At 40.9% G+C, this 12,392-nt stretch overlaps 1 protein-coding gene across 4 annotated transcripts in view; it reads right to left on the bottom strand.

Moving 5' to 3' along the window:
• LOC121232937 (sorting nexin-2-like) overlaps positions 1–12,392 on the bottom strand; it is an 84,373-nt gene that overhangs the window by 31,469 nt on the left and 40,512 nt on the right. For all 4 annotated transcript variants that reach the window (XR_005931766.1, XM_041121441.1, XM_041121442.1 and 1 more), the window contains exons 3-7: positions 9,763–9,926; positions 8,481–8,547; positions 8,227–8,270; positions 7,991–8,132; positions 3,914–3,992 (exon numbers count right to left, since the gene is read on the bottom strand). Coding sequence is in view for 3 of the 4 variants with exons in the window: in XM_041121441.1 (XP_040977375.1) it covers positions 3,914–3,992; positions 7,991–8,132; positions 8,227–8,270; positions 8,481–8,547; positions 9,763–9,926 (496 nt within the window). In the remaining variant the exon portion in view is untranslated. The remainder of the gene's footprint in view (positions 1–3,913; positions 3,993–7,990; positions 8,133–8,226; positions 8,271–8,480; positions 8,548–9,762; positions 9,927–12,392) is intronic.

Genomic DNA, 12,392 nt, shown 5'->3' with positions numbered 1-12,392 from the left:
GAAGGCTTCCTGCTCTAACAACAAACAGTTTAAGCCAGAAAATAGACAGGCTTCTTTAAACACATTCTCATACAGTGCAGTGAACAGGCTTTTTGTTACAGCTAATTCTGGCTGGTTTGTTTTAGAATTAAAGAAAGTCTTGGAGAAGTGAGATGATTTTGCTCTGGGTATGAACTATTTATTCGCTGGCTAGACAGCCTTCAACCTATATTAGTTCTATAGGACTCATCCACCCAGAAGTTAAATTAGTGCAACTCCTTCCTTTTGCAATTTTTTGCATTTCTGCTTGGATCTAAAAACTATTGATTTACAAATATGAGTTGAAGAGGGAAATTTATACAGTGCTCATTCACTAAAAACTGCTTCAAGTTTGTCATAACTGATTTTAATATTATGTATTAATGGAAAGTGACTGATATTTACAAGGATGCTTTACAGAAACGTAATACCTCAAAAGATCATGGGAGCGTGAGAAAGTATGCAATATTGCCAATTAAGATGTACTAACAGAACACCATTAACAGTATTCGTACTTTTTGCAAAGCTTTGGTTTTGCTCAAACTTCAGCTGTAAAGTGCCAGAACTGCCCCATTACAGTCACAAATTGCTTGGAAACTGTCCTAGAGAGTTATATAGACCGGGACTTAACTGAAAGTTTGAGTACATTGATATTGTAAACACAATATATTTTCTCCATCCTCCATTAGATATGGCCACTAGATACTTATTTTTCTTCTTAAGAAGCTAAGAGTTGCAGCGAAACTATTTCATACATTAGATTGCTCAACTTTTCCTTGCTTGTCAATAGCAAGTACAAGTTAAAGTTGATGCGGCAAAGAGCTTTTTCTGTAGAACTTTGCTGCTAAAGAATAGCACTTACTCCAAGGGAGATAACTAACGTTTTCACTGGAGACAACTAGAGGTATACTTGAAGACACCTGTCAGACTTGTAGTACTTAAGTTCACTATTCTAAGGCATAAATTTCAGTGAATTCAATAAAAAAGGCACATTGCTTTTCTGCCCACTTTCCCCATAGCTCTGGGCAATCTAGAAAGAGCAATCTAGAACAGATTTCTTTGGTCTTTCCAGGGCACGTTAATATGTTTTCCTTGGCTTTAGGAAACAGCAACATAACCACTGCCTCTAAATACCTTTTGAACACCTCAGTAGATAGGTGACTTTTTGGTTCTGAATGGAAAAGCTAGCTAAAATTGGCTTAGGAACATGATGAAAAAGTTGCTCGTTGCCAGATAAGACTTTCATGGTCTTTCTGAAAAAAGAAACGGAATATACCGTGAAGCCTTCCCAACACTGTCAGAAGTACTGAGGAGTCCCTTCCCCAGTATGAGAAGAGTGCTTAACATCCACTGAAAGTGGTATACTAGTTTAACTCCTTTAACAAAATAAATGACAAAGCAATCTTTAAAGCATGCATGCAAATTTGTGAATTAAACTTTTCCTAATCCGAGTTCTGTTGTTCAAGTGACCAACCAAGGAGGAAACCAGTCATCTCTATCACAGACAGAGACCTAAAGTTGTCTGGAAGTGGTTGTTCGGTTGTCTTGTCTAATTACTCCAATCCCAGCTGTTATTCCAAGTCTTCATATCTTATACCACCACTCTTTCAGCAACAGGCTTGTTGTATAGCCAGGATGTGTTTCAGAGTTCTGCTCCAAGTGATAGAACTATTTCAGTAACTTAAGGGTACAATTTTAAGTAGCAAACGTTAAGCTGTATACCAATCTTTAGTGATGAACAGCTGTAAGATAGGACAACCTATCAGTATTTTGAGGGTCAACATCAGTTCAGATGTTCTTCTATTAGTTAAGAAATGGAAGGATGGTAGCAACAAGATTCTGAATAGATATTTTTCCAATTAAGATTGCTTCTGGAACTCCAAAAGATCAAGAGCTTCATATATTATCTGTTAGATATGCTATTTGACGTACTATCAAAAACCTTTGATTTCTATTAATTTTCTAGTTTAACTGAAACTGTTAAATGGTATATTGTTTTCATATGATGTAATAATCACATAGAATCACATCACAGCAATGGGCATATTATAAAATCATACCAAAATTAAGTCTGTATACTTGACTCAGCTGTATGTGACCATAAGTTATAGAAGTTTTACTAGTTGCTTTTGAAAGGCTTTACCAGCCACGTCAACAGGAAGGGATGATGCAGCACATCAGTGACAGTACCCTTTGTGACGGGTGCACTCCTCCTGTTTGAACTAACTGAACTTTGGTCCAGGCAGATGCTCAACAAGTAGGCCTAACCAAAGTTAATCCTATTGTGCAAGGCTATCAGCAAGAACCCAGCACCAAACCCACAAAAATGGTTTGGCTGGAGACTGGGCTGATAAGCAGCCAAAACTGCATGAACATAGCAGAGAACCTGCTGTCCTAGTTTCAGCTGGGATAGAGTTAACTGTCTTCCTAGTAGCTGGTATAGTGCTATGTTTTGAGTTCAGTATGTGAAGAATGTTGATAACACTGATGTTTTCAGTTGCTGCTAAGTAGTGTTTAGACTAATGTCAAGGATTTTTCAGCTTCTCATGCCCAGCCAGTGAGAAAGCTGGAGGGGCACAAGAAGTTGGCACAGGACACAGCCAGGGCACCTGACCCAAACTGACCAACAGGGTATTCCATACCATGTGATGTCCCATCTAGTATAGGAACTGGGAAGTGGGGGCGGGGAATCGCCGCTCGGGGACTAGCTGGGTGCCGGTTGGCGGGTGGTGAGCAATTGCACTGCGCATCATTTGTACATTCCAATCCTTTTATTATTGCTGTTGTCATTTTATTAGTGTTATCATTATCATTATCCGTTTCTTCTTTTCTGTTCTATTAAACTGTTCTTATCTCAACCCGTGGGTTTTGCTTCTTTTTCCCGATTTTCTCCCCCATCCCACTGGGTGGGGGGGAGTGAGTGAGCGGCTGCGTGGTGCTTAGTTGCTGGCTGGGGTTAAACCACGACACCTGCCTACGAGCCAACCACTTTACGCTATAAATATCTGCAGCCATCAGGCTCCATTGAGCTCTCCCTCCATAGCAGCTGGCTGCGTGGCAGTGATCTCCCCTTGAGCAGGGATGCCTTTCAAGGTTACCCCTCGAGGCTGAGAGATCCCTTACCTGACACCAGGCATTGATGTGTTGGTAAGTGACATTTTTTGCATGCATGTAATATTTAAGATACGTATAGTAAGCTTACGCGATGATCTTTCTATCCTATACTAACTTTAAGTGTAGTAAATAGCAGAGTATTGACCGCCAATCCATCTGTACTTATTAAATATTTTACATACCTAAATCTACTGATTAGATCTCAATAAACCAACTACTAGATAAGATCTGTCTGAGTGATCTCTGACTCTTCTCCTGTGACACCCTTCCATAGCAAAGGTATTTGAACAATACCAGTTGTATGCCAGTGCTGGGTGACAGAGATCTGCTATCTCTTACATCAAAATATAGCTAGTCACAGTAATGCATTATAAGTCATCAGAAGGCCGTTATAGTTTCAACTGACTAAAGGTTTCTTTCATCCTTCCTCCTGCCCAACAGTCAATTTTATATTAAATAGTTGCACTGAAGTGATTTAATGCCTTAAAATCACAATGTGTAAGTAAGCTGATGAGGAAAGTTTTGCTTACTGGATCTCTGCAACCTCAATTTTCAGAAGTGATCTGTTTGAAAAGAGGTAACTCTAATTCTCCCTATGAATAATTCTACATTTCCTATTATTAACGGGAATTATTCCATCTCTACACAAAAATTGGGCACCTGCATACAGACTCCAGAATCCACCTAAGTATAAATGGTCTAGATCTCAGTTACAGAGTCAATGTAGTATATTAAAATTCATTTTGACAGTAAACAAGTTTTAGTTAGATACATATATTACCTTTCTAATGCTGCTCTTCTTTTTTCTACAAATTCAGCAGATGAAGAATCTTCCTTGCCTACTTTAACCTTGGTCATGCCTTTGAAGAAAATTGCATCATATTGATTTTACGTTATCATAAAGAAATCATTAATGTAACTGATAAGATTAGAAGATTAAGCTCAGCTAAGTTTAAGCCAAATTACAATGAAAAGTGCCACAGGATACAAAGAACACAAACACCACATGCTGCACACTTTTGTGGGAAATGTCTATGAAATATGCAATTTCCTGCAATACATCTATTGTGATTAAAGTTATTAAAAAACTAGTTGAATTTTCATTTATGAAGACAATCTAAATAAAGGTCACAGTCTTATTGGTCACTTGTGTTCAGAAGAAAACAGTTACTCTAATAAAGCAGAACAAGAAATTAAATCTTAGTTTATAAGTCTATTGATTGGTATACTCATAACTAATATTTTTATTCTAGTATTTTCTAATTTCTAAAAATAAGCGTGTGGGTTTTTTTTTGGGGGGGGGTGTTGGTTTTTAGGATTTCTTTTTAATTAAGGGATTGGGTATAAATGGCAAGGTTTTGGGGGGGGCAGGCCCTGCAGGGGTGATCTCTGTGGGAGGAGGTCAGAGACTACCCTATGCCGGTCACAGCTGGTTCCAGCCGGCTTTACAATAGACCCACCACAGGCCAAAGCTGAGCCAGAGAAGTTTGTGGTGCCTCTATGAAAACATATTTAAGAAAGGGCGGTTGTGGTGAGTTGACCCTGGCTGGGTGCCAGGTGCCCACCAAAGCCGCTCTATCACTCCCCCTCCTCAACTGGTCAGGGGAGAGAAAAGGTCGCGTGTGAAAGGAAAGGGAAAAAAAAGATTTTATTCTCTACTTCCCATCAGCAGGCGATGTCTGGCCACTTCCTGGGAAGCAGGGCTTCAGTACTCATAGCGGTTGCTCCGGAAGACAAATGTAAATAACGAATGCCCCCACTTCCATCTCCCTTTACTTAGCTTTTATAGCTGAGCTGACATCATATGGTATGGAATATCTGTTTCATCAGTTTGGGTCAGCTGTCCTGGCTATGTCCCCTCCCAAGATCTTGCCCAGCCCCAGCCTGCCAGTAAGAGGCAGGGGAAATGTTGGAGAGACAGCCTTGATGCTGTGCCAGCACTGCTCAGCAGTAGCCAAAACACTGGTGTGTTATCAACACCTTTCTAGCTACCGATGCAGAGCACAGCGCTACGAGGGCTGCTATGGGGAGAATTAACTCCATCTCAGCCAGACCCAATACAATCTCCACCCCTTATTCCATACCATTTGCGTCATGCTCAGGTCCCACATAATTTAATACACATATATCTTCTAACCACACCATTGTATTTAATTCTCATTACTGAAATCCCTTCTTACCAACACTTACAACTGAAACTACATACTTAAACCACCTTCATACCCAACATACAGATTTATACATTCTTATTAACTACTATTGCCTGTCCTTTAACAGAGAGATATTCCATGGGCTTCTTCCACTCCTCCAGATGTTCACAAACAAGCTATGACTTGGGCCTCATCTGTCAAGATGAGTGGTCAGGACAGGAGAAGCAGTATGTTCGAGGGAAAAAAGAAACAAGGCCAGAACAGTAGGGGGAACTCCACGCTGGAGCAGGTACACCCCTGAAGGGACTGCAGCCTGTGGAGGAACCCATGCTGGAGCAGAGGAAACAAGTAGAAGGAAAGAGCAGCAGAAGATAAGAGTAAGGAACAAGGAGTGGCAAAAAGAAACCACTATGTCCTGACCCCAACCTCCTGCAGCACCTGTGGCCTCACTGTGAAGGGACTGAGTGTAAGATGCACTGATAACAAGGGGAGTGGGGACTATGAAGGGGGGACAAGAGGTGTCTGGACTGAAGTTGAGCCTGGGAAAGGCGGAGGAAAAGTGTTTTCCTTAAGTGTTTGTCTTCCCCCCCCCCCCCCCCCCCCCCCCCCCAATACCCAAATCAGTAATTAAATGTTTTAAATTAAGTTAAATTGCTCAAGTTGAGTCTGTTTTGCCCACAACAGCCAAAAGGCGTCCATACAGGAAAATTACTGCTCCAGTTTCTATTGGGCAGAGTAGAAGGGCTGATCTTACTTCTGACCCTGATGAAGGGACTTCTGGTTTGCAGTTACAAAAATCAAGTAATAAATACTCTGACCAGGAATAAATAGGCCCTGCCTCCGGCCAGGCAGGGGAAAGCGACAACTGGGTTTACTGGACTGTGTGGGTTCAATGGCCTGGCACAGCAGACCCAAAGGAGTATAAGGCTGTAGTTGAAACCAGTGCACAGTGTACCCTAATGCTATCAGGTTACAAAGGGGCACAACCCATCTGTATTTCTGGAGTGATAGGGGGATCCAAACAGCTGCCTGTGTTGGAGGCTAAGGTAAGCCTAACTGGGAATGAGTGACAAAAGCGTCCTATTGTGACTGGCCAGGAGGGCACATGCATCCTTGGCATAAACTACCTCAGGAGAGGGTACTTCAAGGTAGGCTTTTGGTATAGCTGCCTTAAGTACAAGGAAGATTAAATAGCTATCTACCCTGCCTGGCCTCTCAGAAGATTCCTCCATTGTGGGCTTGCTGTATGTCACCACTGCTGTGGCTGCCATATGCAAAAGGTATTACAGCAGGAGTCACCCAAACCAATGAAGACTGAATCTCATGAGGAACCAGGCAAGTACAGCATGACGCAACCTGAGCTGGATTTGTTAGACAACAATCCAACACAACACACCATCCCTCCTGTCCTGAGTGACCACCATAACAGATGGACTCCAAAGTCATGGAGTAAATGAACTCAACAGACATTTTTATTGGCATTTTATGGACATTTTACAGGGATGACCCATAGACTAAGGGAATGATATCTGTATATATATCAGAGGACGGGAAGGGTGGTGGTAGTTAATGAGGGATAGGATAGCGTGGGACCTGAGCATGATGTAAACGGTATGGAATAAGGGGTGGAGATTGTACTGGGTCTAGCTGAGATGGAGTTAATTTTCTTCATAGCAGCTCATATGGTGCTATGTTTTGAATTTGTTCTGGAAACAGTGTTGATAACACACTGATGTTTTATTTATTGCTGAGCAGTGCTTACACAGCATCAAGGCCTTCTCTGTTTCTCACACTGCCCTGCCAGCGAGTAGGCTGGGAGTGCACAAGAAGCTGGGAAGGGACACAGCCAGGACAGCTGACCCCAACTGACCAAAGGGATATTCCATACCATATGACATCACTCTCAGCAATAAACTGGAGCAGGGGTGGGGTGTGTGTTGCCAGGGCTGCTGTTGCTCAGGGACTGGCTGGGTATTGGTCAGCGGGTAGCGAGCAATTTGGTTTCTTTGTTTATCTTGGTTTTGTTCTTATTTATGCGGGTTTTTTTGTGTTTTTTTTTTCCCCCTTCCTTTTTTTTCTTATTAAATGGTCTTTATCATCTCAACCCACAAGTTTTCTCACTCTTACCCTTCTGATTCTCTTGGAAGAGGGAGCAAGCAAGCAGCTGTGTGGTGCTTAGCTGCCTACCAGGGTTAAACCATGACAGTAGGACATTTCATATTAAGACTGCAGACTTAAAAAGTAAAATAAAATAAACGCGTGTGTAGTATAAATGCATGTCATCTGCTTTCAGCTGTTTTGCCAGCTCTCCGCTTTAAGATGCCTCATTTTAAATCAGCCTAGAAAGCTCTATTTTTTTTCTTCTTTCCAAAATTATAAGCATGTGGACTATACACTTTTAGATGTGACTAAATAATGCCCAAGCACTGAAGGGTAGGCAGTTCAAGTTTAAAGTGGGAGCTTTGTGCTCTTTGGAGAAATGTCCTACAGAGTCTGTGAGTTTTCCCAAGTTATCTGTAGCCAAAGAAAGTCTCTACACTAGGACCTTAAGTCACACCCAGAGCTTGCTTACATAACAGTAAGTCCCACCATATTACCAAGTTCCATGTATATTTATTTTACAAGCAGAATTGGTATTAGAATATTTCATTTATATTATAGTACTGAAATCACATGCATGCATTCAACCTTACAGAAAGTAGACTTACCTACAATACTTTTTTCTGGAGCGGGAGGCACAATGTAACCAATATGCATGTACTTCATTGCTAATTTGCTGTGCAAGCCAAGGAAATCACTGAATCTTCTTTTAACAAAGAATTCATTTTTGTTAAACATGGAAAGGGATGTCTAAAAAAAGAAAAGTAATTTTAGTTATGACTTACTGATGCATCTACTCAGCTGTGATATAAAGTTATTTGCAAATATATGTTGCACTAGTTACCTTTGTTGTTACTCTGTATGCCATATAAGCATTCATGCCATCCCCTGTAAGAAAATTAAAATACTTATCCTAAGGCAAGTTACCTTAATCCCTCCACACACATTTTTTTTCCAAAATACATATTAAATAGCTTTTTATTTACATACTAAAAACCATCAAAAGATTACTGAATAAGGAATTATGCTAAAATCTCAGAATAATCTCTAAGAGGTAAGACAGCCTAACATATGACTTACTAGGTTCAAGTCACTTACCAACTTTCTCTGGGTCTGATACATTGATTTCTATATCAAGAAAATCTCCATTTGCTTCCTCTTCAATCTAGAAAAAAATGTATGCCATATTTAACAAGTTAATGTGTATTCATACTACGTATGGGTACAAAGATAAGGATATAGAGGAAGGGTCTGTATGTCTCAATGACTAAAAAGCTCTTCTAGACCCACCATCCAATTTTAAGTAAACATAATTTCACATCTTGGTTTTTAATTGTGAGCCTTCCTAAAAAAATTTTTAGTGTGGCAACCTCTTCTTCAGACTTGTTGGCCTCAGAGTTTTAGTAAACATTTATCTTGGGGAAATGATCATTTTATCTCCTCCAATTCCAGCAGGCACAGAGGTTCAAAAATGCTCTCACAATGTTTCTATAAGCTTCTAATCAAAAGACAGATATATTCCTCATTATTAATGGTATCTGTAGTTGAAGAGTTGGGGATGGGGAAAGCAACAACTACAGAATTTTCAGATACTTGCCTGAGCTGTGTGATCACAGAATTTCCTAATCTTTCATGCAATATACATAAGTTTGATAAAACGGAAGTAGTTAAACACCATGGCAGAACAGACAGTGTGCCAAGGTTGAAGATGAAGAAAATCAGAATGAAATGTCAGCTTAAGGCATCTGGGGAAGCAGCCATCATTGAGTCCCAGGCAAGTGTTGTTTGCCAAACCTCATTCATCAGTGATGTTTTCTAGGAGCATATTCTAGAATGAATGGTATTTGCCAATGCACAGACTTTGAATGGAATGCCAAATGTAAATAGCAAATTAAGTGGTAAAACTATGACCAGCCTCAGCTGTTTGTTAGTATGCAGAATAATGCTAACAACTGCTTCCTCCATTTCCTCATTAACAACAGCTTCAGAAATCCAAGTTAAAACCTGTAACATGCTAGTATGAATTAATACACATCTTCAACATTTCTCCTCCATCTAGCTCAACACTTGCTCCCTTCACACACTTTTACAATACCTATCCTGTAGGAATGGAGCGTGTTATTCCTCACACTACAGATCTCATCACCTAAGCAATGAATACTCATGATATTGAGTCAAATACATATTAAACACAAAATAAACAGAATAGTTGTTCTCTTGCATACTTCCCTTTACCAAAGAATGATCCTGTGAGTAATTAGGAACTGCATTAAAAAAAAACCCAACAAAACCAACAAATAGCGAACGTGTACCACACACACAGCCCCCAACAAGACATTTCCATAGTCATCAAAATATATGTTAAAAATTTTCTCAGTACCTCTTCTCTGGATCTATCAAAAATCACAGGGGCTGTTACACTTTTCAATTCCATTCTGGGAGCTACTAATGTAGTAGGTGTTACAGGAGTGATTGCAGGAGTAGGTTCTGGTGAAAGTACTGGATCCCTCTCTGGACTGTCCAACGAAACTTCTTCTGTAGCTTCTAGATAAAGATTTTGAGTTCACAAAAAAGTTTTTGTAAGATAGAGATAGATGTGCACCACAAAAGATACCAAGCATGCACATTAAAAAGTGATAATACATAAGTTTAATAAGATCATTTATAAATAACATCCATTTGTCTCTCAGATAATTTCTCTAAATATGTCAGTAAAACTAGAGGGGACATCCGAGTTTCTAGTGAATAATAGGTTAAAGTAAAATTAAGTATGCATTTTTTTTTATATATATGCTGCCAGGTAAAGTCTTTTAAAGTAGTCACAAAACTGCTAAATCATTCATTCATTTCTATATGATATATCATGAAAACTAATGACATTTTTTCCACCACAGACCACTCTTTTTCAGCACCTATGTGTGAGGGACCAAGAGACTGTGAGAGACTGGCAACCATTTTGTCTCAAACAACCAAGCAGGTAGCCACAAGCAGTCAAAACAGGACATGCCCTGCGGAGGTGGGGTAGTGAACTGTTTCTGCGAGGCTTTCTAGTGGTTGTGCCTCAAAGAGGCTTTCTGGCGATTGTCTTTCTGGGAGGCTTTCTAGGTGTTGCGCTTTGGATGTTTTGTCACAGGTTCGGAGTTTTGCCATGGGCCCTTACCACAGCAGTTGTATAAACAAGTTAAATGGGATAAGGGGGCATCAGCGACCCCCCCAACTCCCTCCTCAAGAACTTCACAATTCAGTATAAAAGGGGGGAAGACCAACCCCCAGGCGTGTGCCTGCCGCCTGAGGAATCCAGAGAGTTACTATTGAGACCCTTTCCTCGCTGGATCCAAGGGCGGTGATACTTACCTCTCCTTTTCTTCTCTTTCTTCTCTCTCTCTCATCTCTTCTTTTCCTCCTACCTTGTTGTTAGGAATATTTTGCTATGGCTCTTAGGTGTCAAGTTTTTTATTTGAAATATCTGCTACGCCAAATTTAGCCACACTTGTGTTATAAGTCAATGTTAAATAAAACATATTTCAAGCATTTAGGAGCCATTGTCATGACTCCTGCCCTGGGATTCGCTGAGCGAAACAGGGCATTGAAATTTTCCCTGTCCCTCCTGAGTAATTGTCATGACTCCTGTGTGTGGCAACGGACTATCTAAAAGATGACCTCCCTCAAGCCCACCGAATGGGACGGGACACTATGCCATATGAAGTTTTTGCACTCTGAACAACTGATTAAGTCACATAGGCTGATAACTGAGCATATCAAGATAAGTTATATATATATATATATATACACCCCCTACCAAAAGCCCACAACTCATAAAATACAAATATTAGTAGATGAGACATTCTGACCAGTAAGACTAACTACTTATTTTTACTGTCTTCAGACTGTAGATAGTTCATCTATGTTAAAGAGGATGCATAACTCTGCTCTGCAAACACTTCATGCTTTCTTTTCTCCACTAATTGATTTTGACCACCAGCAAACCATATATTTACAATAGATTATTTCAGTTGGAAGGGATCTACAACCATGATCTAGCTCAACTGCCTGACCACTTCAGGGCTGACCAAAAGTTAAAGCATGTTATTAAGGGCATTATCCAAATGCCTCTTAAACACTGACAGGCTTGGGGCATCAACCACCTCTCTAGGAAGCCTGTTCCAGTGTTTGACCACCCTCTCAGTAAAGAAATGCTTCCTAATGTCCAGTTTAAACCTCCCCTGACACAGCTTTGAACCATTCCCACGTGTCCTATCACTGGATACCAGGGAGAAGAGATCAGCACCTCCCTCTCCATTTCCCCTCCTCAGGAAGCTGGAGAGAGCAATGAGGTCGCCCCTCAGCCTCCTTTTCTCCAAACCAGACAAAACCCAAAGTCCTTAGCTGCTCCTCATAGGACATGCCTTTCAGCCCTTTCACCAGTTTTGCTGCCCTCCTCTGGATGCATTCAAGCATCCTTCACATCCTCACTCAAGGTGAGGCTGCACCAACGCTGAATACAGCAGGATAATCACCTCTTTTGACTGGCTGGTTATACTGTGTTTGATGCACCCCAGGATGCAGTTTGCCCTCTTGGCTGCCAGGGCACACTGCTGACTCATATTGAGCCTGCTGTCAACCAGCACCCCCAGATCCCTTTCTCCAGGGCTGCTCTCCAGCTACTCCTCACCCAATCTATACTTGTGTTGGGCATTACTCCATCCTAGGTGCAGAAACCAGCATTTCAACTTGTTAAATTTCATCCCATTAATCATTGTCCAATGCTCAAATCTATGGTGATCCCTCTACAAGGCCTCTCCTCCCTCGAGAGAGTTAACAGCACCTCCCAGTTCGGTATCATCAGCAAACTTGCAAATGGTGCATTCAACTCCTGCAGTCCAGATTGTTGATAAATATATTGAACAGAACTGGCCCTAGAATTGAGCCCTGAGGAACCAGCCAGATGTAGCCCCATTCACTACAAGCCAGTCCTTCACCCAGCATACCGTGAACCCACTCATCCCAAAG

Source organism: Aquila chrysaetos, assembly GCF_900496995.4.
Source record: "Aquila chrysaetos chrysaetos chromosome W unlocalized genomic scaffold, bAquChr1.4 W_unloc_2, whole genome shotgun sequence".
NCBI lineage: Eukaryota > Metazoa > Chordata > Aves > Accipitriformes > Accipitridae > Aquila > Aquila chrysaetos.
The sequence above is the reverse complement of the archived record's forward strand: the minus strand, read 5'-3'. Positions and strand labels throughout refer to the sequence as shown.